The sequence below is a fragment of the Hyaena hyaena genome, unplaced genomic scaffold (assembly GCF_003009895.1).
Source record: "Hyaena hyaena isolate Hyena2069 unplaced genomic scaffold, ASM300989v1 scaffold_331, whole genome shotgun sequence".
Classification (NCBI taxonomy): domain Eukaryota; kingdom Metazoa; phylum Chordata; class Mammalia; order Carnivora; family Hyaenidae; genus Hyaena; species Hyaena hyaena.
In genome coordinates, this window is record NW_024080965.1 from 83,264 (window position 1) to 108,693 (window position 25,430).

The 25,430-nt window shown below is 43.8% G+C and overlaps 1 protein-coding gene across 1 annotated transcript in view; it reads left to right on the forward strand.

Moving 5' to 3' along the window:
- Nucleotides 1-453: 453 nt before the first annotated feature.
- Nucleotides 454-25,430, forward strand: part of FBXW4 (F-box and WD repeat domain containing 4) — a 79,662-nt gene continuing 54,685 nt past the window's right edge. Inside the window, exons 1-4 of the mRNA XM_039249290.1 lie at nucleotides 454-1,175; nucleotides 20,095-20,190; nucleotides 22,830-23,015; nucleotides 23,481-23,613. Of these exons, the coding sequence (XP_039105221.1) occupies nucleotides 454-1,175; nucleotides 20,095-20,190; nucleotides 22,830-23,015; nucleotides 23,481-23,613 (1,137 nt within the window). The remainder of the gene's footprint in view (nucleotides 1,176-20,094; nucleotides 20,191-22,829; nucleotides 23,016-23,480; nucleotides 23,614-25,430) is intronic.

The following is a 25,430-nucleotide window of genomic DNA, read 5'->3' on the forward strand; positions in this document are numbered from 1 at the left end:
GTGCCAAGTTCCAGGGCTGCGGTTTACGGGGCGGTAGCAGGTGGCCGGTGGAAAGGAGGCATCGTTTGAGGAGGAGGAGGGCCCCCAGGGAGGGGAGGCCACCAAGGTGGATGCTTCTTGAGGGCAGAGGCTCCAAACAGGCAGACTCGTGGAAGGCAGAAGCTCTTCTTGGGGCCTTCGCTGGCCGGTGGCGGGGCGCACATGCTAGATGAGTGGATGCATGTGCTTCCACCCAGCGCTCGGGGCGGCCAGGCCGATGGGGGTGGCGGTCTGCTCCCCAGCCCGGCCCGCACCCCGCAGCGGCTCCATGGGCCGCGGGTGTGAGGGGCGGGTCCAGGCCGCGGCCCGCGCCGCCCCCATGTGACCCGGTCCGACATGGTGTCGCCTCCTCCCGGGGCGGCGGCGGCGGCGGCTCCGGCTCGGCTCTGCGTCGGGCCGGGCCCGCGGCCGCTCATGGGCAGCCGGGGCCACCCGGGGCCGCCCCGGAACGGCGGGCCCGGCGAGGGCGAGGGCGGGGAGGCGAGGAAACTGCAGGAAGGGAGGGTCGCGAGAGGGAAGCGAAGGAAGGGGAAGGGGAAGGGAAAAGCGGGAGCGGGGCAAGGCGGAAGAGGAAGCGGGGCGGAAGGGAATCCGGGGCCGCAGAAGGCGAAGGAGGCGGCGGGGCCGGGGGCCGAGGCGGGAGCTAGGGCAGGCCCGGGGGAGGAAGGAGAGGGCTGCGGCCGCGTGGAGGAAGGGGAGAGAAGGCTCGTACGCGGAGATGCGGGGAGCGCAGGGGCGGGGAAGGAGGCCAGAGGAAGAGGCGATGGGAAGAAGGAGGAGTGGAGGGTCAGGCCTGGGCGGCGGGAGGACGCCAGGCCGGGAAGAGCACAGGGACGAGGGGGTCAGGCTTGGGGCTGCATCGCGGGGGCTGGGGCCGCGGGGGAGGCCATGGCGGCGGCGCCCGAGGAGGAGGCGGCGGCCCGGGAGCCGGCAGGCCGCCCCGCTGCGGGGCCCGCGCTCCTGCGCCTGCCGGAGGAGCTGCTGCTGCTCATCTGCTCCTACCTGGACATGCGGGCCCTCGGCCGCCTGGCGCAGGTGTGCCGCTGGCTGCGGCGCTTCACCAGCTGCGACCTGCTCTGGCGCCGGATAGCCCGGGCCTCGCTCAACTCCGGCTTCACGCGGCTCGGCACCGACCTGTAAGCGCCCGCTCGCCCGCCCGCTCCCCGCCCCGGGCCGGGCCGGCGTCCCGGGAAAGGGCGGGGCGCCGCGGCCTGGTCCGCCCGGGGCTGTGTCGCACCCCGAACGCTGCCCCGAGGCCCGGACCCGGCCTGTGCCCAGACCCCTCCCCAAGAGCCCCTCTCCTGTCGGAGGCCCCCATCCGAGGAAGCCTCCCGTGAGCATCCCTCAGTCGGCACCCTCCCTGGGCGGCTTCTCACAGTCAGCCCGTCGTAGCACTGCCTTCAGCTTGTGAGCGTGTCTTCCCGCGCAGAGGGTGACTGCCGCGGCTCCTCAGCCCCCCAGGAGCCAGGCCGGTCTGAGGCTTCGCACGCCTCCTGTGGTCCAGGTGTAGGACCCATGTCCGCCATGTGGTCTGTCAGAACGTTTTTGTGGATATTCATCTGCGCACCCTCTTCTGAAGGTTGTTAGGCTGCAGGGCTCGGACCTGAAAAGGACCCCCCCTCCCCACCCCCCACCCCCGCCCCAGTCTAAGTGTCACCCTTAGTTTATGGCTTGATACAGGCAGAACACAAAAAAGGGTGTCTGCTAATGGCAGGGGACTGGATTAAGTCTACATGGTTTGCAAAGGTTTGGTATTGCATTTTGACCTGTTTTGGGTAGGATCTGAGACCTGTGAATGGAAAGTGAACCACCTGAGCTGTTAAATAGGAAGGGAAGAAAATAGATAGAATTGGGTGAGTAAAAGCTTTCAGATTGCACCTAACTGCATCCAATTTGGGTTTTCAAAATGGTAATTATGAAACAGTATCACAACATTGAAGTTTTTAAAACATAAAGAGCTAGAATACCATCACCTTAGACAACTATTCATGATTTAAAATTACCTTTCAGTTGCATACCTCTCCCCCCCTCCATCCCTCAGTTGCTGCCTTACTGATCCTGATAGAATAGGTGCATAATAAATGTTTGTGGACTCTACCATAATGGAGATTAAAAACATTCCTCTAATATTAAACTTTCATGTTGTGTCCAGCTTTTCGCTATTATAGATAACAATGAAACGAATAAAGCATTTTTAGGTAACAGCTTTCCTGACATATGTTACAAACCATACGTATGTTGCTCAAGATTGGCTTTATTGGATCAAAGGTTATGGTTTGTAAAATTGTACCAAGTTACAGTGGCACCAGCAAAGAAGGATTAAACCGGTTTCATGTGAAATTTTAAAAAATCTGCTATTTTAGTGGGCATATGATGGTATCTCAAAGTTTTGTTGTTTTATGATTTTGTGTTTTTTTTAAACCACTGACCCCAATAAATATTTTCCCATGTATTAGTTTCACCTGTGAGATTGTCTGTACCTAGTCTTTGCCCATTTATTATTGGGGTCTTGATGTTTTTCTCATAAATTTGGAATCCTGTGGATCATAGATCCTAGGCTCTCATCTGTCATCTTTGATGCAAATATTTCCTTCAGTCCTTTTTACTTTTTTTAGCCTATAGAAATTTTACACTAAATATATCAGAATCTTTCAGTCTTTTGTGATTTTTTTTCTTCTTTTACCCTAAAACTGAGAAATTTATAATTTTTCCACAGACTTGATAAATCTTTTTGAAATTCTGCTGGTTTTCTTATAACTTGATTTTTAAAATAGTTAACAGTCAATATCAGTTTTGTTTAGGTGTAAGGGTGAATTCAACTTTTTGTTTTTTCCTAAACAACTACCTATTTGTTTCGTAGTTTCCTAAACAACTACCTAATATACTTTTTGTTAAATAATTCTCTTTTCCTTTGTTTTAGAAACCTATGTTGCCAGTTACTAAGTTTATGTGTGTGTGTGTGTGCATATATACATATTCATACGTATATATGTATGTATGTGCATCTGAACTCCGTTTTGTTCCACAGATATATTTTTCCATTTTCATACTATTATAATATTGTTGCTTTTTGGTAGAGTCTAATATCTGTTACGGTTGTATTATCCTTGTTGGATTTTTTAAAAAAAATGTTTGTTTATTTATTTATTTATTTATTTATTTTGAGAGAGAGAAAGTGGGGGGAGGGGCAGAGAGGGAGAGAGAGAATCCCCAGCAGGCTCCACACTGTCATCGCAGAGCCTGATGAGGGGCTCGAACTCACAAACTGAGATCATGGCCTGACCCAAAGTCAGGAGTTGGACACTTAACTGAAATAGCCACCCAGGTGCCCCTCCTTGTTGGATTTTTTTATGTGTGTCATGTCTCCACTCCCACTTAACTCCCCAACAAAAAAATTCTGTGCCTCTTCAAAAGTTTTTGTGGTTTTCACTGTAAAGTTCCCATATATCTGTTGTTAAATTTTATTCCTGAGTATTCCTAAATGTGTTATGCATTTTTTGTGTGTGTGAATGCAATCTCTTTTCCAGTATGTTTTCCAGCTGGTATTATTAATGATGTACAAGATTACTATAATCTTTTGTAAATTTTGAACCTGATCATTTTGCTTAACTTTTATTCTAGTATGATTTTGTCTGGTTATCTAGTTGTCAGGTTTGTTATCTGCTATGATGATAATGATTCTTTGGAATTTTTTGGCGTACTGTCTTATACCTTCGTTTCTTATAAGAAAAATTCTTTTGGGGCGCCTGGGTGTCTCAGTCAGTTAGGCGTCCGACTTGGGCTCAGGTCATGATCTCATGGTTTGTGAGTTTGGGCCCCAAGTCACGCTCTGTGCTGACAGTCCAGAACCTGGAGCCTGCTTTGGATTCTGTCTCTCTCTCTCTCTCTCTCTCTCTCTCTTCCCCTCCCCCACTTGCACTCTATTTCTCTCCCGCTCTCAAAAATAAATAAACATTAAACAGAATTAAAAAAAAAAAAAAAGAAAAATTCTTTCAAAAAACGTATCAGTTGACCTTTAAGGGAAGTTGGCTAAAATGACTGAAACCCAAGCCAGTTAAGGCAAAGCTTAGCTTTCTTTCCATAGAGAGATTAATGAATGAATGAAAGAATTGATGTTTATTTTTCTTTCCTTTTCAAATGCTCTAAAAGACAGATTATGGGAATGAGTGTTCATTCTGTAACAACTAACAACAAAATGAAAATGAGTTTATAGTATAAGTTGCTTTGAGACTGTCAAGTGATATGGCTTTATTATTTATTAGCCATGTGTGTTTTGATTTCTTGCCTGTGTCCTAGGATGAGCTATCTCCGACATTGTAGGGAAGTTGTTTTACCACAGCACTTGATAAAGGGCAGGGTCAACCGCTCATGTTTTCTGAGCTGAGGGAAGAAGTTATGCGTGTTACAGCAGGTGGAGAGAACGTTTACCAGTGTGGTCTGTTTCTGGACAGCTGCAGGGGCACGATAAGCCACCAAGAGAGGTGGTTGTGACCCCTGGAGGGAGACAGCATTCACCCCAGTCCTCTCAGGGTGTCCCGGAGCCTGGGCCCAAAGTATAGGGCCACTATGGCTGCTTGGATAGCGGTATGACTATAGCCGATGGTTTGGGCTAATTAACTGTAGGCGGGACAGTGGGATGTTTTTATGAGCACAACACAAAACGTCATTTTCTCAGAAGTTACACAAACTCACTGGACCTGAGTTTTATCATCTGTCAAGAACGGGAATAGCCTACCCAGTAAAATGAGGCTTAAACGTGCTCATGTGTAAGCACGAGCACAGTGCTCAGCACACAGTGGGCACTCAAGAAATTGTCATAAACTGGAACTTTTTCCTTGCTTGGCTTCTGCTCTGGGCAGTCTGTATATTAGCAAGAGTGGAGATGGTTTGAATCGGAGGTGCTGCCTGCAGACAGGAGGTGGGGAGGTGGGGGAAGCACGTGCGTGTGCGCACACACACAGTTTGGTTTCTCTCACCTGTCCTGAATGTTTTTGGAAGCATGACAGCACAACCTGTGGGCCCAGGGTCTGCACTCCCTGCTGAAGAGCCTCTTGATGCTCAGAAACACAAACTGCTAAGGTTTACTGACCTTCCTGCCCGGGGCAAAAGTCCCATTCAGTATGGCTGTTCCTAACTTGATCATAGCTTTGTTGAGTAAGATGAACTGCTTTGGTTCCTTGTGATTTGTTAATGGTCTTATACTTGTGCTTGAAGGCATTCTGGCCACTTTAAAACCACAAACAAATAATTTGCTTCCCTTTAGGCCTCTTGCCCGAACAGTGAACATGGGTAGGAATCCTGAGCTTTAAAAAAAAAAAAAAAAGTGAACACAAAGACAATTTGAGTCAGTCATCTGGTTTAGCATCAGTTTCGTTTGAAGGTTTTACGAAGCCTGGGGGAATAGAAAGATCTTTGATATAAAAATAAAGGAGATGTTTCTTATAGCAATCTTTTAAGTTTTCCCTGAAGAGTAGGAGGAAAACTAATTTTGTTCACGAACCAAACAGTGAAATGTAACCCTGTCAGTTTGTAATGAAGGTTAAATGCAAGTAGACCATAGGACAGGTGGACGAGCAGAGGTACTCCCTGCAAGTCCGAATATTGAAAATGTTAACAAGAGCAGAGGACAGAAAGAATCAAGTATACCTGTGTGTATACATCTGTGGGTTTTTTAAAAACAACTTTTGCCAGTCTTATCTTAATTCCTCTCAAATCAAGTCCTATATGTTTTCACTCTTGAATTTCATGTTAAGTATCCTTTGAGCAATGCCTGGGTGCTCTCTTGCATTTGCCTGTGGTAGTTTTGCCTGGAATGAACAGTAGAAGTTTAGGAAGTCAGGCTCTGAGGTGTTTGCCCTGGCATGTATATTCATTCCTCCGCCAGGGTCTTGCAGGCTTGGAGCTCTTTGAGGCTGGGGAACGGGGTATCTATTTCAGCGATGATTAACGTCCAGAGTGGTGAGATGGACACAGATAAGCAGAGTGTGTTTGTTTGTTTTAAAATGATGGCACCTAAGAGCATTTTTGGGGCCCAGCAAGCATAAAGTTTCCTTTCGTAACTCTGACCTGGAGAAGGCATTGCTGCCTGGTTACATTTAAGGTTGAAAGAGTGATTTTCAGAAAACAATTAGCAACTTAAAGTAGCTTCGGCTTTCTCCTTCACCTTTCAGCCTTGCCTTGGGAGGGGAGTTCCTGACTTGTTCTCTAGTTGATTGAAAAGTTTCATAGATGGATATATTCAACTGTAGTCGTTTTGAAAAGGCTTTTGTTTTGATGGCTTTGTTGAGTCAATAAAAGTCGAGTTCAGTTTACGTGCTTAAAATAAATAAAACAGTACACCCGTGGTAGCAGGGCTAGTACAGTTAGCACCTCCAAATGCAAACGGGAAGAATGGAAGAGGCCTTTTCCTCCAAGACCGTGAGAATATAGAGCTGCTTATATCCTTTACAGTCTTGTAAAATTGAATAGTAGGGGATGAATTTTCTGGCATACAAGGCAGAAACATGGAGAAAACCAAAGTCTTCACAGTCTCTAAGATGAGCGATTCCTCTTGGAATGAGATCTCAGAAAATGTTTCAATACATCATACTTTGAGTTTTCTGTGCCCGGTACCTTCACCTTAGGTAAAGGTGAAATCAAACAGACAATGAGGTTACTGAGGAAGCAGGCAGATTTTTGAAAAAAATTATTGTTGAGTGTTTGACATAGAAAAGAATTACCTTTGTGTGACAGTCTTAACTCTGGGTTGACCCTGGCATTGGATTAGTTCTTTTTTTTTTTTTTAATGTTTTTATTCATTTCTGAGAGAGAGACAGCACAAGCAGGGGAGGGTCAGAGAGAGAGGGAGACACAGAATCCGAAACAGGCTCCAGGCTCTGAGCTAGCTGTCAGCACAGAGCCTGATGCGGAGCTCGAACCCACGAACCGTGAGATCATGACCTGAGCTGAAGTCGGATGCTTAACCGACTGAGCCACCCAGGCGCCCCGAATTAGTTCTGTTTCTGACTCCTAACGATGGAACAGGGAGTATTTAGGCAGACTCTTCTTAAGACCAGTATATTTTGAAAATTTAAGATGAAGTCAACTTTTTGAAAAAATGAGGACAAAGCCAAGTTTTGAATTTTCAGTGAGAAATTGGCATACCCCTCACTTTGAGCCACGGGAACAGATTTTTGCTCAGTTCCAGACTTTATCTCAGGTGTGTCAACCGTCAGCTGAGGTTGCGAATCGGAAGATTTGGTTGTCCTTTCTGTTCCCCAGTCTTGCTCAGATTTGAACAGGATTCTGATCCAGTTGTGATCAGGGGGAAGAGGACGGTTGTCCTGATTAAGAATATGCTCACGAATCCTGAATCATGTGAACGCCTAAACCGTATCTAAAGCTGAGTATGAGACTATCTGGAGAAAGACTTTATTTCTTGTTGGAGTTTAGCTGCATTGTCTCAACTTTGAGTCAGTTCTTCATTATGTCCAAACCATCCACACTGCCCTCCCTGGAAGTCTGGGCCACCCAATGGGCCTGCCCCTCTTTAGCCCACAATTAATTGCCAGTACATTCTTTCTTCTTCTCCTTCTTTTTTGGTATTTGACATGAGCTCAAATTGCTGAGAAAGGTGACAACTGTGAAATGAAGACAGGGCTTAGAGACACCTTAAAAAATACATGCAAAGGCCACTAAATGACAAGAGCAGACTGCCAGGCTCTTTCAAAACATCACCACGTCTGTTGACTTTCCATTCCTTGTCTGCAGCACAAAATTGGAGGTCAAAGAATCATAGGAGTTAGAGATGGAAAAGACATTTGGGGTCAGCCAGTTCATCCCTCCGCCTTCTTCTGCCCCCGATTCCGAATCACTCCTTACATTATATTTTCTCCTCCAGCTCTTGTACAGTTTTCACGGTCTTCACTCAGGCCCCGGCTGTCACCTTTGGGGAATGGTGCTGGGAGCTCTATCCAGTTTCTCCTCAGCCAAGAGAGATATTGCTGCTGCCCCCAGCTGACATTCATGAACTTCTTTGTTGGTGGTCCCAGCTGAGAGGCTGAAGACTAACTGGAAGTCTCTCTGCCGCCTGCTGATGGGGCTTTTCTAACAGAACTGAAGTGCATTTAGTGTGTGATGGTGTTGGGGTGGGGCAAAAGGGCTGGGATGTGGTGTAGTCACGGCTGAATTTGTTCCTAGACTTTTGTTTTGCAAGGCTCTTGACCTGAAAGGAGGTGTGTGTGTGTGTGTGTGTGTGTGTGTGTACGTACGTACAAGGCATGTGGTATTGGGGAGGTGAACAGAGACCAGGAAATTACACCGAACTGGAGATTGGTAAAAAACCAAACGTGGAAATTGGTGGGTTAAGCAAACAACGAAAGACTACTAGTCCTGTGAAGTGGTAGAGGATTATTTCAGGAAATGCACGTTAGGGAAGAAACAGAGTGGTGGCTTACTGCAGAAGCTTCAGCGTATAGTCGGGTTGAGATCAGATGGGTGGAGGCAGGTATTTTAGACTAGGGGACACTGTTGCTTTTGGGGTCCCTCTACTTTAACAAAGTAGAGAAAGAGAGGTCTTATGTTCACTGGCTGCGTGGTTTGGCAGGGGGAATGGTCATTTTTAGAGGCAGCTTAGGAAGGTTACCCCCGTATCCCCATCTTGTTCTAGCAGCTGTTGGGAGCAGTCCGAAGGGGGTATTATATTTCTTCTGGTAACTCTGCCAAGAATGAGAGGAAATCCACAATCTGTGGGCTTTTTGGGGGGAATGGGGATGGGGTGGCAGGTGATGGGACAGGGAAATTAAATTGTTTTATAGTAAATATGTTGAGATACTTTTCCTGGAAAGCTGTTTCACCAAAAGGAATGGTATTTCTCCCTGTTCACTAGCTCGTAATGGGTCCTTTCCCTGCACAGAAAGGGACATAGTGCTCTTGCAGTACATCTTTTTCTTTCTTTCCTGTAGCTCCAGCTTTGACCTTCCATGTTGCTTTGAATTTTTTTTTTTCCAGTAAGTCCATAATTGAAAAGGTGAGTCAAGATTCAGATATGGGTGCTGTGTGTGCATTAAGAGGGGCCTCTGTCTAGAAGTGAGTTACTAAAGAAGAACCTCTCATTTATCCATTATCTTGGCTGTAGTTTGACTTTATCATAATGGCCTAGAAACTGGAGATGTAAAAACTTTCTGGGTGGCGTCTGGTTCATGTTCTTTCCATCCCTTCATCCACGCTGGAAGGGCACCAGGGATTTTGAAGCCTGGCTACTTGGGCTGAGAACCTGTTTTAGTGATTAATATGGAACACAGTTGCAAGATTAAAAACAATAAAAAACAGCCCTGAGAAGCAGAGCAGTGTAATTATTCCTTACATTTCAGATGGGGAGCCCAGGGAAAAGTCATTTTCAAGGTATGAGAACAGAGTCCACTTGTGAAGCTGCTGGTGCCTAATTCATCACTCACTGAGAGGACAGCCTGTTCACAAAAAATAGTGGCATCTTTCTTGCTGTTGTTTAGTCTCAGAAACTGCTAGGTCAGCCTTTCTGAAAGTTGTGGTGTGGGATTGTTGAAAAACTGATTCTGTGATGAAATAAGCACGGGAAATACTGTGCTCCACATCCCTTCTCTTAGGGGTTCACAATGCCCGTTGGTAAATTAAAGACACTGAGAAGTCCTGTGATAGAGAGACCTGTTTAATTTTGTTTCGGCCAGTGTTGTCTAAAGGGTTTAGATCATAAAAATTTCCTCCCTCCTTAATATCTCCTAACATCTTAGAGAACATACACGGTTAAGTGCCCTGCAAATACAGAACTTGACCAATAGTAGGAGGAAATGACTGTGAGTGTGAACACATTCCTAAATCCTATGCTCAGGGTTATGAATTAGTGTTATGCCCTGTGCTTCTGAAACTTCTTTGGCCAGCTCTGACATGTGGTGCTTCATTAAGGTACTATATCTGCTCAAGTTCCTTCCCTCAAGCTTCTCTAGCATAAGAATTTGGGGGCTTTGGTTGCATTCCTGAAGGTGTGGTATATTATACATTTTGTGCAGGACCTTTGGAGCTAGAAGGTAGTGTGTCCAGGGGTGCCTGGGTGGCTTAGTCGGTTAAACATCCGACTTTCGCTTAGGTCATGATCTCACGGTTCGTGGGTTCGAGCCCCGCGTTGGGCTCTGTGCTGACTGCCAGCTCAGAGCCTGGAGCCTATTTCAGAGTCTGTGTCTCCCTCTCTCTCTGACCCTCCCCTGTTCATGCTGTCTCTCTCTCTCTCCTAGAAATAAATAAAAAAGAAAAAAGAAAAAAGAAGGTAGTGTGTCCAGGCTCCTAAAAAGCTACAGGTATTGCTGAAAATGTGACTTACCAAGGGAGAACTGTACTTCTGAGAACTTACGTAAGCAGTGCCTAAGCAGTATCTATCAGAATACCTATTATGCTAGGGTTCTTTCCTTCTGGGTCCAAGGCCTGTGTATGTGCATAGATTTCTTGGTAATACATTAAAGGATTAAAAGGTAATTTTTTAAAAAACAAGTTTTACAAAGTTGAAAAACCTTTGTATCTACTTATTCACCATCTGGTATGTTACTGTTTGAGTGACCTGTTTACTGCCCTGATCTTATTGTCTCATATCTTTTGAGATGAAGTTCATATACGATCCCCCAAACACGCAATCCTCATCTTAATTGCAGCAGATGGGGTCATGGGTCACACTGTGGCTCAGTGGTTTGTCTGACAGAAATCTTCATGAAAGTGTGGACCTTTGGTTGAATGAAAATAAATTCTATAAAGTTTGATGGCACAGTTATTCAGGGTTGCTGGTGCACCACTGCTCTGCAATATTGCTGGTTGGGATGTACTTTTAGAAGTGCTAAGAGGTTAAGCCTTGAACCTGTAGAATTTATGACCGTATTGGACAAACAAGACATATAGCTGAAAAAAAGTTAATGAGGCCTCAGTTTAGGGTATTGCGGGCACAGTCTAGGGGTTCACATGAGGAAGAGAGAACAGTTTTCAGACTCAGGGAAGTAGAGGTGTAAGCTGGTGCCCAGAAGAAAGAAGGCAGCATTTGTCAGGGACGAGTTAGGCAGGTGCTGGCAATATAGGAGAAGGTGTGGGTGTCAGAACGGATGTAGAAGAGATGGACTTGGCTGGAGTTCACTTGCATAGTATGGGACCATGGGAGGTGAGGTTGAATGAGTAAGGGGAGTTGACATTAGGAGGCTTTTCAAGGGACCGGTGGGTCTGCTCCTTGGTCTCCTCGTGCATGGTCCTGTCCTTACTGTAGGGAACAGTCTTACTTCACCATGGGTGTTGGGGCTGTTCCCCTGTTTCTTGACCAGAAGGGTAAGTGGTTTAATACAATATAATGATTTTTCTTTGATTTAAAAAAAAATCTTAATGATAGACCTCTGCAGTTGAGGCCATTGGAGGATTGAGTCTAATGCAAGTGTAAATGAAGAGCTATAAGTTTCTTGTACACTGCCAGCTGCACTACCACCCATGTCCCCAGCATTAGCGTGCTAACCTGGGTGTTAGCATTTAAGGAGACCCCTCAGGGGTTTTGGAGGCTAAGTACCCCCTCCCCAGCTGTGATCTGTTGGCAAGATTGTAACAAGTGATGTTTGTACAACCAAAGACTGTATTTTGCAGTTAAAAAAACATTTTTAAAATGTTTTTTTATTTATTTCTGAGAGAGAGAGAGACAGAGAGACAGTGTGAGCAGGGGAGGGTCAGAGAGAGGGAGACACAGAATCTGAAACACTGAAACAGGCTCCAGGCTCTGAGCTGTCAGCACAGAGCCTGATGCGGGGCTCAAACCCATGAACTGCCACATCATGACCTGAGCCAAAGTCAGATGCTTAACCGACTGAGCTACCCAGGCGCTCCTGTATTTTGTAGTTTGAGAAGAATAAAATTGACTACATTTTTAGAAAAAAAGAGAAAAAAAGAAAGAAGGAAAGAAAGACTTGTGTATTAAAGCCAACTTCTTAGTATTGGTAGAACTTGTGGGTATAGGCAATGCAGCAGGGGAAATCTTTCTGGAAAGCAAGATCAAATAAATCAAGAGACAGCGTTAAAAGTCCAAGCCCCAAGAATCATTTTGCATAGCCTTGTCTCCCCTCCCGAGACCAGTGCACCCAGAGATGGCATTGTTATACATTTGGGAGCAGATCCCCTTTTCTACCGAATTCCCAAATCAGCAGGCGGTCATGCTTATGGAAGTCATGCCAGTCATGCAGCATCTGTGGCAGCATCTGTGGCATCTCAAAGGGAACCAAACTGCAGGATGGGGCAGGGAGGGAAACTGAGTTGTGATCCAGGAGTTGACTGATCTTCCAGACCATTGCAGGCTTAAGACCTCTCTGATATCCCCACGCTTCCCCCTCCTACACCTCAAGGCGTTTTTATTCAGACTAGGTTTATTTATTTGCTTTGAGGTTGGGGTGTGAAGGAGGAGAGGTGAGATGAAAGGGGACTCCAGATAACTGCCTAGATTAATTTCTGTCCCTCTGGACTCAACTTGTTGCCAAGATTTTAAGGGGCCTGATTGCTTACCATGGGTGCGTGTTGTGTTGTTTTTGTTTAAAATAGGTCATGCGCCCAGGAATGCAGTCAAACTATAATGGTGACTAAGTGCCGGAAAGCTGAGAGGGAGGGGGCGCAAGTGGGAAATGAGCCTGCGGCAAGAGAAGGAGGGCTGGGAAAATGGAAGTTCCACCAGGCCCACAGGCCGGTTAGAGATTCCTCAGAGCATTAACAGCCCCGTGAGAGGTTTATTTACAGGGCACTAATCATTTTGGGGGGAGCACCCCCACTTTACACAAGCAAGAGTGTTGGAGAAACCTGCCAACCAGAGAGCGTTTCAAAGATGGGAACAAGGGTCCTTAATTCCAAGGGGCACCTGCTTCGGTCTTCTTAGGCACATCTGCTGAGTAGTTCCCTCGACCCCTTTGACTGGACTGTGACAGGTCCCACGGGGAGGGAGGGGTGCCTGTTTTCAGAGAAGATTTTTTTATTTCTTCTGATTTTTCAGGTGCTAAAAAGTACATACACACGATCCCGCTACCAGCTAGGGAGACTAACCATCAGAGATGATGGAATGGACAAAAGGGATGAAAAAGCTGATTTGTTAAGCTGCTTTCAACAAAGTGTTACTATTTCTCAAGTCAGAGCCAAAGGGAATGGCTTAAAAAAGTCGAAATTTGATTTGAAGGACCAGAGCCAAGTACTGTGATTATGGCATTCGTTGTGGGAGAGAACACCTGCAGCTGCTGTTTGGTAGCCGCTTCTAAAGTTCAACTTTGAAAGTTTCTGGCTGCTGTGATCAGGCCCCCAGGGCAGTGCTTTGACCCTTAGTAAAGTGTCACCAAATGGCAGTTAAGTGACCAGAGAGATGAGAGAAGTGTTGTCCTTAACCCCGTTTAGGAAATATATTGATTCTTTCCCCCTTGCTTCCTTCCTGCTATGATCCAAAATACTCAATTTTTGGTTTCACTTCCATGCCTTAACTTAGACCTAACTCAAGAGGAGAGGTTAACTACAAAGGATGTCTTCTTTTATATCTGGGAAGGATTTGCAGATAAGATTTGACTGGGAGTCTAATCTTTCTCATTAAGAGTTAAGTTCTTTTGGTCCATCCTGTTAACTGTCTTTTACTGTCCTTATTTATCTACCTGGTGGTGTGGGTTGCTCCTTGGCAATGTGAACCCAGGAACTGAATTCACACAATGGACAAATTCAGTAATATATTTTAGCTTTAATGCGTGTACACCCAAATCCTAATCGTTCAGCCTGAAAGAGAACTAATGTTTGACATTAGAAGAACGGTCTCTAATAGTTGTAATGAAATTAGTTAGAAGAAAAGCAAATGATTATTGAATTAGCTTTAGGGATGACACCATTAATTGATATTAAGCACTACACATATTTAAAGAATTAACCTTTTTTGTGCTTAAACTGTACTTTGTTTTAGTTGTCATTTAAAAACCACAATTATAAAAACAATTTAACCCTCCCCCCCCAACACACAATTGTAGGAAATACTGTCCTCATTTTTGGGGGCAAGATATTGACCATTAAAGAAGTTAGGTAATCAGAATTTTATAATTAGTAGGAGGCAGAACTGGGATTGAGATCTTAGTTTCCTAAGTGTGTATTCTGAGCTTTTCCCACAACTTCATTTATTCTACTATTTAGTTAAAGGTAAACTGAGAGACCTAACATCAACAATTATGTGAGAGACAGATACAGAAATATATTATGTGATATATATATAAACTCACTTCCAAAGTACCATCTATTTATCTCTTCTGACATGTTGTTTACAGAGACATAATTTTCTGTAGTGTCTCTTCACCTCTGCCTTTATAAATTTGACTTAGTTTTAAAATTACCATTGCTTGCTATAGTCATTTCCAAAATGTTTTGCAGTCCCCACATCTGTCATTTCTAGTGGCAGTATATTCCGTTGCATTAGTATACTGTTCTCCCCCACAGACAAACATTTGGGCTGTTTCCAGGTTTTAGCTCAAATATATAGCCGCAACTATAAATATCTTTGTAAAAAAATATATTTTTCTCTTGAATTATTTCTTTGTGATTTAGTGCCCAAAGTGGGAATGCTGGGTCAGAAGCTGTCATTTAACAATTTTTCTCGACAGAATTCCTTTCTGAAAGACTGTACCAGTGTGCTACCAGCAATATATAACCAAACCCAAACCCTTCTATCAAACCAAAGCTAGTTTCTGGTTTTTCCATGTACTAATAGATCTGTGGTAGCACTTTAATAATTATTTTAATGCAGGTCTATGTTAATGTTGTGGGATGTTTACCCAGTGTTTCATCACATGGGCACCATGCTACTGTTCTTACCTGCTGTTGGGTATGGATGACAGGGTTAGTAGTGACAGGGTGTTATTCTGGTAAATCTCTATCTGCTTCTTAAAAGTTTTAGAGATAAAACTTGTACCTATACTATTAATTGTTACTATTCCCATACTCTCTTGTTTTCATTTTAAACTCTTTTCTATTCAATATTTTTTTAAGTTTATTTATTTTGAGAGAGGGAAAGAGGGAGAGAGGGAGAGAGGGAGGGAGGGTAGGGGAGAGAGAGAGAGAGAATGCGAGCGAGGAAGGGGCAGTGAGAGAGGGAGAAAGAAAATCCCAAGCAGGCTCCAGGCTCTGAGCTGTTAGCACAGCACCTGACCTGGGGCTTGAACCCATGAATGGTTAGATCATGATCCGAGCTGAAGTTGGAAACTTAACTGACTGAGCCATCCAGGTGCCCCAAAAAACTATTTTAAATTCACTTTCATTTTGTAGGGATTTATTATATTAGGTTATGAGTTGTAATCTACATGAGTTTTTTTATCCATTGAGATCCAGTTTTATCACCAACATTATTATTTTAATGGGTATTTTCCTCTTCACCAAAATATTACGTTGTGGAAAACTTGGAAAATACATAAAATCACAAAGAAAATAAAAACACTCAAAGTTGGCTACCCACAGTTAACTATTTTAGGGTATATACTTCCCATGTTCTTTCTAGGCATGTGTATTCTTCTTCCCTTCCTTCTTATAAGGTTGGGAACATGCTATGCAAACCCAACAGCACTAGTGAAGTAGAGATTTAACATTTTACTTTGTCATATACTGGTTTATATCAGTTTGGGTCATTTCTGGCTTTCTGTATTTAAATTGAAATATCAGCCAGTTTACTTATTGCTTATTTCCAATGTCTTCTAATTGGACAGAATACAGGAAGTACAATTGCTCTATCAACAAACACTTATTGATACTTACTATGCATAAGGCGTTAGGTAAATGAAAACAGTTCCTGGCACATTGTAAACACCACATTAAATGTTTGTTAAATAAATGATCTTTGGAATTATGATCCAGAGGGATTGAAACATTCCAAATCATTTTTTAAAATAGTGTTCAATGGGGTTAACTAACTGTACTTACTATGTTGAAAGATTTTCCATAGTAGGATTTGCAATAAGAACACTGGGGCACCTGGGTGGCTTACTGGGTTGGGCATCCTGACTCTTGGTTTGGGCTCAGGTCATGGTCTCATAGTTCGTCGGTTCGAGGCCCATGTTGGATTCTACGCTGGCAGTGTGGAGCCTGCTTGGGATTCTCTGTATCTGTCCCTCTCTCTGCCCCTCCCCTGCTCATGCTCGCTCTCTCAAAAATAAATAAATGGGTTGACCTTCTTTGAGCCAGAAAATTATAACAGGAAGCCCCTTCCTGAACATTCATTCTCTTTAAAGTATTTCAAAAGATTGACATGAAATCATGGATATGTAAAATTTTTTTAAATATCTGCATGGATAAAATGCTATAAATAAAATAATAAATTGGAATAAACTGGCAATATAGACTATGTTAAGAGCCTTTACACACTCATAAGAAAAAGACCACAGACCTAATAGAAGGAGGAAAAAGGACATGAACAAACATTTCCCAGAAAAAATGACAGTGGCTTTCAAACATATAAGTAGATGTTCAGTGTTACCTGTAATTAGAAAAAATACTATACGTATTTAAACAATGGGGAGGAAGCTTTTTTTTTTTTTTTTAACTTCTTAGACTGGCAAAGATGAAATGAAAATTTAAAAAGTGTCATGATCTGAAAAATAAGGAAAGACTAAGAAACTGCTATAGACCAGAGGAGACTAAAGAGACATGACAGCTAAGTACAGTGTGGTGAGCTAGATGGGCACCTGGGACAGAAAGATATTAGTGGAGAAATTGGTGAACTCTGAATAAAATCTGGGAGTTTAGTTAAAGAATAATGCACCAATGTTAATTTCTTAAGCTTTGACAAATAGACCATGGTTATATAAGATGTTAATACTAGGGGAAGACAAGTGTCACAAGTGAAAGGTATGTGAGAATTCTGTACAATCTTTGCAAATTTTTGGGAAATGTAAAACTATTCTAAAATAAATTATAGATTTTTTTAAAAAAGAAAATAAAAGATATTCAGAAATAAACACCTGAATATGGTATTAGAAGTATAAGTTGGTATAACCTCTTTTGGATGACAATTTGGCAGTATCTATCAAAATTAAAAATCTATAATTTCCTTTGGCCCATTCAGTACCATTTCTAATATTCTTTTTTCTCCGGATAGATTCTCACACCTAAATAGAGATCTAAGGATATTTATTACAGCAGTATTTATAATAACTACAGTCTGGTAGCCCTTTAAATGTGAGTCAGTAAGAGACTGATGAAATGATGATTAGGTTTCACAATAGAATTCTATGCAGCTGTTAAAGAGAATGAGCTGGATCTCAGTGTATTGATATGGAATGCTTCCTAAGATATATTAAGTGATGAAAGCAATGAGCAAAATAATATACTATTTTTTTAAATTAAAAACTGGGTATATATATAAATACACATCAATATATACGCATCTACAGTATCTTTCAGTCTCTCTCTCTAGAGAGAGAGTCACTTTTGCTAACTTTTGTTAGTCACTTTTGTTAACTTTTCATATTCGGCGTTTTTTTTTTTTTTTTTTTTACCCTGTGGATGTATCATTTTGTTAATCAAAAACAATTAGTCTATACAAATAAACAAATGAGATGAGATCAGGAGATAGAGTATTACTTATCTAGGAATGGATTAGGTATCTTCTCTTTCTGCCTACCAAAACCATCCTTTTTAATCTGTATCTGTTGTAATCTTGCAAGCAGGACTTGATGGCTGCCTGTTAGTAAAGGGTAGTCAATGTGAAGGCATAGCAGAGACTGGAAGAAATGCATGTCTCTCTCTTCTCAGTAGGCCTGGTAGTTACCTCTCTGTGTCCCAAGCAGTGTACATTGTATTGTCCAGTCAAGCAGGCCAAGGAAACACAGGGAAGCTGTAGGGGCCTAAAATGAAATTTTCTTTTTTAAAAAATGTTTGTTTGTTTAGAGGGAGAGTGAGGGAGGGGCAGAAAAATGGAGGGGGAGAGAGAGAGAGAGAGAGAGAGTCAGTCCCAAGCAGGCTCTGTGCTATCAGCATAGAGCCCCACATGGGGCTTGATCCCAGAAACCATGAGATCATGACCTGAACCGAAATCAAGAGTTGGATGCTTAACCAACTGAGCTACTCGGCTGCCCCTAAAATTAAAATTTCAAATTCTTGCCCACAATTTCAAAATTCTGTCCAAAGATGTACTTTCAGAGTGGCTTTGAGCTCTTCTCCCTATCTTCTACCACTTCAACCCAGTCACAGACTACACCATTCCTACTGCTGTTGGGCTCCCTTATCTCTTACTGCTCTAACTTTACTCACCCAGAAAGTACTATTGACACCCCCAACATTTTCTTAAATGAAAAATTTAAAATAGCAAAGTTGAATTATACCACGAATACTCATATACCCATGAGCTAGATTCTACAGTTAACATTTTGCTGTATTTGCTTTATCAGCATTTCAAAGGGAGTTGCCGATATCAGTACACTTCGCCTGTAAATACTTCAGCATGCATGCATAAACTGACTCATATATATATTAGTTTATGGGTTTATATACAGGGGCTCTTGGGGGTTCAGTCGGTTAAGTGTCTGATGTCAGGTCAGATCATGATCTCATGGTTCATGAGTTCAAGTCCCACATCAGGCTCTGTGTGACAGTATGGAGCCTGCTTGGATTGTCTCTCTTCCTCTCTCTCTGCCCCTCCCCGTTCACGCTCTCTCGCTCAAAATAAATAAATAAACTTAAAAATAATTATATACAGCCAAATGCTCAAGTCTTAATCTTAAGTGTATCATTCAGTGCATTTTCTTTCATTCGATGCATTTTTGACAAATGCATACACAACTGTGTAACCCAAATTCCTTGAAGATTAGATACAGAATGTTACTGCAGAAAGTTTCTACATGTGCCTTCCCAGTCAATCCCCTTCCCAATGGTAGGATTCCCAGTGGTAATCACTGTTTTGATTCTTCCACCGTAGATGAGTTATCCTTCTCAAACTTCACGTAAATGGAATCCTACATCATGAACTCTTTTGTGTAATGTTGCTTTCATTCAATATAATGTTTTTGAGATTCATTCACATTACTGTGTATATCAATAGTTATTTCCTTTTCATTGCTGAGTAGCGTTCCATTGTATGAATATACATCATGGGGTGTTTGCCCATTCTTCTGATGGCTGCCTGGGCTGTTTTCAACTTTTGGGTCTTAGGACTGAAGTTCCTATGAACATTCTTGTGCAGGTCTTTTTGTGGGCGTATGCTTTCTCTTGGGTATTTGCTAGGTCATAGAGTAGGTATATGTTTGGATTTATAATAAACTGCCAGACATTTTTCCCATAATGGCTGTACCATTTTGCTTTCCCACCAAGATTGTAGGAGAGTTCCTTACTGGCCTTCAAAAAATATATATGCATATACATAAATATATAATTGTGTGTGTATATATAGATGTAATTATATATACATATAAAAATGTGTATGTAATATATACATATACATATGTATACAGTTATACATATGTATAATTTCTTAGTATTTTCTGGATATAAGCCTTTTGTCAAATATATATTTTGTGAACATTTTCCTCCAGAATGTGGTATGTATATTCATTTTGGTAAACAAAAATTTTAAATTTTGATAAAGTCTCATTCGTTAGACTTTTCTTGCTTTTTGTGTCTTAAGAGATCTTTGCCCAGGCCCCAAGTTGCAGAAATATTTTGATATATTTTCTTCTGTCAGCTTTATAGTTTTAGATTACATGTTTAAATCTGTTTTGAATTAATTTTTCTACATGGTGTGAGGTAGGAGTCAGAGTTGATTTTTTTCCTTATGGATAGCCAGTAGTTCCAGCACTCTCTTATCCTTTCTCCGTTAGATGGCTTTGGCATCGCGATAGACACTGCAAAGGACAGGCTGTTCTCCTTGGCTTTCTTGGTTATCACAGTGTGGAGAGAGAAAAGTTATTCCTTTCTCATGCCCTAACCCCGTCACTTATATCTAGATATATTCCAGATACTCCCGAGTTCTACGTCATAAGCCTATGGAATTTTCTCTGGTTGGCATTGAGTTGCAGTGACCGGATTATGTGTTCTGTCTGGACACAGGATGGCCAGTGTCTCAGTGAAGGAACGAGTGAAGGTGTCGCAGAACTGGAGGTTGGGGCGCTGCCGAGAGGGGATTCTGCTGAAGTGGAGATGCAGGTAAGTAGCCTCTTGACTTTTTTTTTTTTTTAATGTTTATTCATGTTTAAGAGACACAACGTGAGTGGGGGAAGGGCAGAGAGCAAAGGTGACAGAGGACCCGAAGTGGGCTCTGCACTGAGAGCAGAGAGCCCGATGCAGGGCTTGAACTCACGAACAGTGAGATCATGACCTGAGCAAAAGTCTGATGCTCAACCGACTGAGACACCCAGGCACCGCTGGACTCTTTAAAAGCTACCTGGCACAGAAAAGCAAGCTGGGAAGTAAAATATTTGGTCTTCGCTAGAGTGTAACTGTGCCTGTCTTGGGTGGTGTGGCACTGGTGATCCTTTAAACATCACAAAGGGGGCATAAGAAGGACAATTTTTGCTTTTACATTGGTAAAAATTCCCCAAAAAGTGCTTTATTTAAGCAAATTCCACATGTTTATGATTATAAAAATAACAAGTGCTTATTGTAGAGATTTGAAAAAATAGAAACGTTTAAAGAAGAAAATAAAACTTACATATAATGCTACCACTCAGACGTCACCCCTGTCAACGTACCTCATCAAAAGAAATAAATGAAGTCAGTATTTCAAGCTGTCTTGTTTTATAATTATTTTTTTTACGTCTACTCTACGGAGTTATGCCTCACTCCTGGTGTCTGTTAGCTCGCTCCCCTACTTTATTAAGAAGGCGAAATGGGATCTAAAGGCTTGGCTGTAGATGTTACAGGAGGTAGAGCTCAGAACTGCTAGGAAACTTAGTGGCTTTGGACTGCTAATGCCACACATCTTATGTTACTTTATTTCATAGTTATCATCTGACTCCTTGCCAAGCAAGTGCTCCTCGTTGATTGGTCGGGATGGTTAAGGAGCATCATGGTTCCTCATTCCAGGTTGACCCGTGCTTGTGCTGAGAGATACAGACAGGCTTCTTTCTTTGATGACCCCCTTCTCTCTTACTTGTGTCCATTCTGCTGCTTTCGTGGCTGATGGTTGCTGTGAATTATGTGGGGAGTACTGGTGGTGGTGGTGGTGGTGGTGATTGTAGAGAAACTACTAGGGAGAAAGATGGGCTTTTGAGATGAAAAACTGTACCCTCTGCTTCCTGCTTTTGCCTTTTAATACCAAAAAGTAGAGTTTGTTTCTCTATCAAGGTTTTGTCCCTGATGTCTTTTTTTGGGCTGGTTTCAAAGCAGTTTGGCAAATAGACACACAAAGCAGTTACCAGGCTGCCCCGGGATTCTCCATCGTTCACCTGGCATGAACCTGGTTTCTTGTCCTCGGCAAATGGCTGCTTACCAGATGGCTCTAAACACACGCATTCCAACCCCTTCTGCTTGCTCCCCACTTGAGTGTGCTGCAAATTTGTGCGAGGGGATGATGAAGAGAGAAGTGCATAGTGAGTGAGAACGTAGGCCTCACCACCTACTCTACACATGTTCTATATAATGTATGCACACACTTGTAAAAACCTCCTGAGCAGAAACTCAGCTACTACAAAGTCCAAGCTGCATTTAATGGCCCGTCAAGTCAATTTGCAGAACTTTTCCACATTCCCATGACGCTTGTATTAAGGAGTCTGGGGAAGAAACACAGCCCAGTTTGCTCAGACAGGCTTGGCAGTGGGAGATGGTGTCTGTGTAAATGGGGATGAATCAGCCGTCCCTATGCCTTGCTTGGGACCTGGTGGCTCCAGAACTCCTACATAGAGTAGGACAGGCCGCTGGGATGTCCGCCTTGGGGAAGGGGCTTAGATGTCTGCCTTGGGGAAGGAGCTTAGTCCCCACCAGAGAGCCTCGGATCTGGCAGAGTCGTCTTTCTTCTTAAGGCTCACTGTGCCATGGGACTGGCCTGTGGCTTCTAACCTTTCTTCTTGCTGGACTGCAGAGGGAATCTTTAACTACTTGTGGATTTCTCTTATTGGCTCCCTGGGAGAGCTATTTCTCCATAGCCCCCAAACTGTAGTGGACTGCCGCAGAGCTGTTTTCCATTGCCCCACTTACCCTCTCACAGTGAAATGTAGATATGTCCTGGGAGGAGCCAGGTATCTAACCAGTACATTAGCATCCTTTCCCAAATGGCTGTATTCCTTTCACTTATAAAAGGACCCCTTTGCTCTAGTGGGATAAGGGAATGGGGCTTCTCGGGGCTCACTCTTCTCTTTTCTCCATCTGCTCTGTTGGGAAAGAGGTATGTATGGGAATCTTAGAACCTTGGCACTCATCACTTATCACTTGAAATCAGTGAGGATGCAGAATGAAAGAAAATCACTCCCTCAGGGTGGGAGGTTTCTTTTTGACCCTGCTCATGTCCCAGTCATTATAGTCGCTGAACTCTGCCTACCCAAAAGAAATCTAAGTTGCCAGTAATTCAGGTCTTAAGCATTCTCCCATTAAAAAGTGATATTTAATTGGTCTTTTAAATTCTGACTCACTTTTAGAAAGTCCAGAGAAGATTAGGTTACCACAAAGCTCCATCTCCCTAGTTGTCTGAGGGTAGGAAGCCTGAGGGAAGGTCCTTTTGAAGGAGAGGAGGGCGGTAAAGTGCAGGTTATTCTTGCTACGTTGGGGATCGGTCAGCCTCTCTAAAGATTGGAGTCAACTTTTCATGCTGTATCGTGATGATCTTTAAATTGTGTTCTGTATCTCTGCAGTCAGATGCCCTGGATGCAGCTAGAAGGTGATTCTCTGTACATATCCCAGGCTAATTTCATCCTGGCCTATCAGTTCCGCCCAGATGGTGCCAGCTTGAACCGTCGGCCCCTGGGAGTCTTTGCTGGGCACGATGAGGACGTTTGCCACTTTGTGCTGGCCAACTCACATATTATCAGTGCGGGAGGGTAAGTGCCTCGGGCTTCTCCTCCGTAGCATTCTTCAGGGAACTTCTGCTTGCCTGCCTCTGACTTTTCTGTCTCCACTCCAAAGGGATGAGGAGGGAAACCATAAGAAGAGGGAGTGGTTTTTTGTTTTTTGGTTTTTTTTTTTCCCATTTGAAGCATGGAGATTTACCGAAGGCGCTTAATAGGGTTAGCTGGAGAAGGAAAACAGGAAGAGCCTTTGATGAAAAGTGAAGCTGGTTTTGATACTCTCGAGGGTAAAATTTGTTTTGTCTCTCAGCTCGGTTCAGCCCCAGGTGTACTGAAGAAGTAAAGTTATCTCGAAGCTCAGCACCTTATTGAGCTGAATTGCTTAAAACTTAGCAGATTTGGACATCACTGGAGCCTCAGCCTGCTTCCGTAGCCTTGTTCTCTTCCGACGGATAGAATAATTGGCTGTTGGGGGTGGGATCCTCATTTCTCTCCTAGAGACGGGAAGATTGGCGTTCATAAGATTCATAGCACCTTCACTGTCAAGTACTCGGCTCATGAACAGGAGGTGAACTGTGTGGACTGCAGAGGGGGCATCATTGTGAGCGGCTCCAGGGACAGGACGGCCAAGGTGAGTGGTCTCCCCCTTAGGTGCTGTCATTCCCTCCTGTCTATAGGGAGTGGGGTGGGAGAGGGTGGATAGGGCCTTGAGTCTTGGGATTGGCTGAGGGCATTGGGTGGGGGCAGCGGGGGGACAACACGATAAAGGACTCACTTATGTGCCTCTGGCATGCGGTTGGCCATGCCAGGCTACGTCCCTGCCAGCTGGCCTGAGAAAGGAGTGGACAGTGGCTGGGAAGCTTGCCACTCACTTGAAATGTGGCGTGAACTCAAAACAGAGGGCCTGGCCAGCTTTTCCTCCCTGAGCTGAATTTCCTCAAGTTTGCGGGTTGAGTTCTGACCCCAATATTTTATTTTAAAATCTCCCTCCTTTTGCTTGCTCTCTGTTTAGGGAGGTTAATTTTTCACCACCTTGTTTATAAGCAATCGGGCTGATAATTAAAATGTGTTTTTACTGCTTCTCTGGAGAGTGATGTGGTCAGCAAGCAGTAGAAAGATGAGGAGAGAAAGGCATTTCTGGGGCGTCATTGCCAAATCGCCTGGTCTACGGTCAGATGTCTGCCAAGGCAAAACAGAAGGAGGCTGAGAAGTAGTGTGACCCCTGCTTTATGGGCTCCACTCACCCACGTTTGGGTCAGACAGGCCTCCACCCATGAGATGGAGAAGAACTTCTGTCTCCAGCCCTTGTTTCCAGCAGCCCCAGGCAGGGCCCGCGTGCACCTGGTCCTTTGGGGCGGCTGCGGGAACTTTGCTGACAATTCAGTTGAGGTGCAGGAGGCCTGGTAGCATCTTACTCACCTGTTTCCTCCCAGCATCTGGAGACCGTAGTGCCAACAGGAGCAAAATGCCTGTTCGTGTCAGCAAATGGGCCTCTAACACACCTGGGGGGGGTCTCAGGAGAGAGCAGTGGCACCGTTTACTCACTAGCTTTTCTAATCCACGTACCCTCTGGTGATGACTCCTTCCTATAAACATGCCACCAATTTATATAGAAGGGCTATGTATGTTCCTAGTTATGGAAGTTTCTACTCCCTTCGCTATGTTCTTCCTTACACTTTGTATTCTGTCAGAGAGACATGCCCACCAGCACAGGAAGCCTGAGAAAAGTCCAGAAGACCTTTTGAACCAGCTTGGAAACTGAAGTTGCTGTTGCCTGTTTCCCATTCTGCCCACCCTATCCTGACTTCAGGTTCTGACTGGTCGCTGTCGTTTTACCATTCCTTGAATAGAGACTGGCCTTAACTTGCTGTACTCCTCAGAAATCACTGTGCATGAAAATCTTTGTGGCACATGTGGCCTAAATATTTCCATCTCCTTCTGGCATCTTCCTGTCATGGCTTCAAGCTTCCCCTGACTCCTCCTTTTCAGTGACACCTCTCTCTTCTAGTCTGTTCTCTGTGGTCTGATACCCAGAGCAGCATAAACTAAGCTTTATGACCACAGGTAGCAGTTCAGGGGGATGGGCTGCTATTCTAGTCCGAGGGCAGCATCTTTATGTGGGATATTGGGTTCATTTCATGTTTTAGGTACTCACTCAACCCCATTTAGTGAATCTGACTTTTTTTAAGCATTAAAATAGAATCTACTTTCTAGATTCTAAAATTGTCACTGCTGCATATCCTTTGAGGATTTCTTTTAAGACAGTGACAGAATTCTCCCCTGCTGGTTCTTCACCTCCAGAAAGCTGGTCAGCTGTCTTGGGGGTCTCCAGTGACTCCCAGGCCAGCTCATCTTTGCAGATTTCTGGGTGCTGCTTCTGTTCCCACTCTGTTGTTGTCTTTGCCTCTAGTTGCCATCATCTTCCTGACCCATTTACACACTATTCAA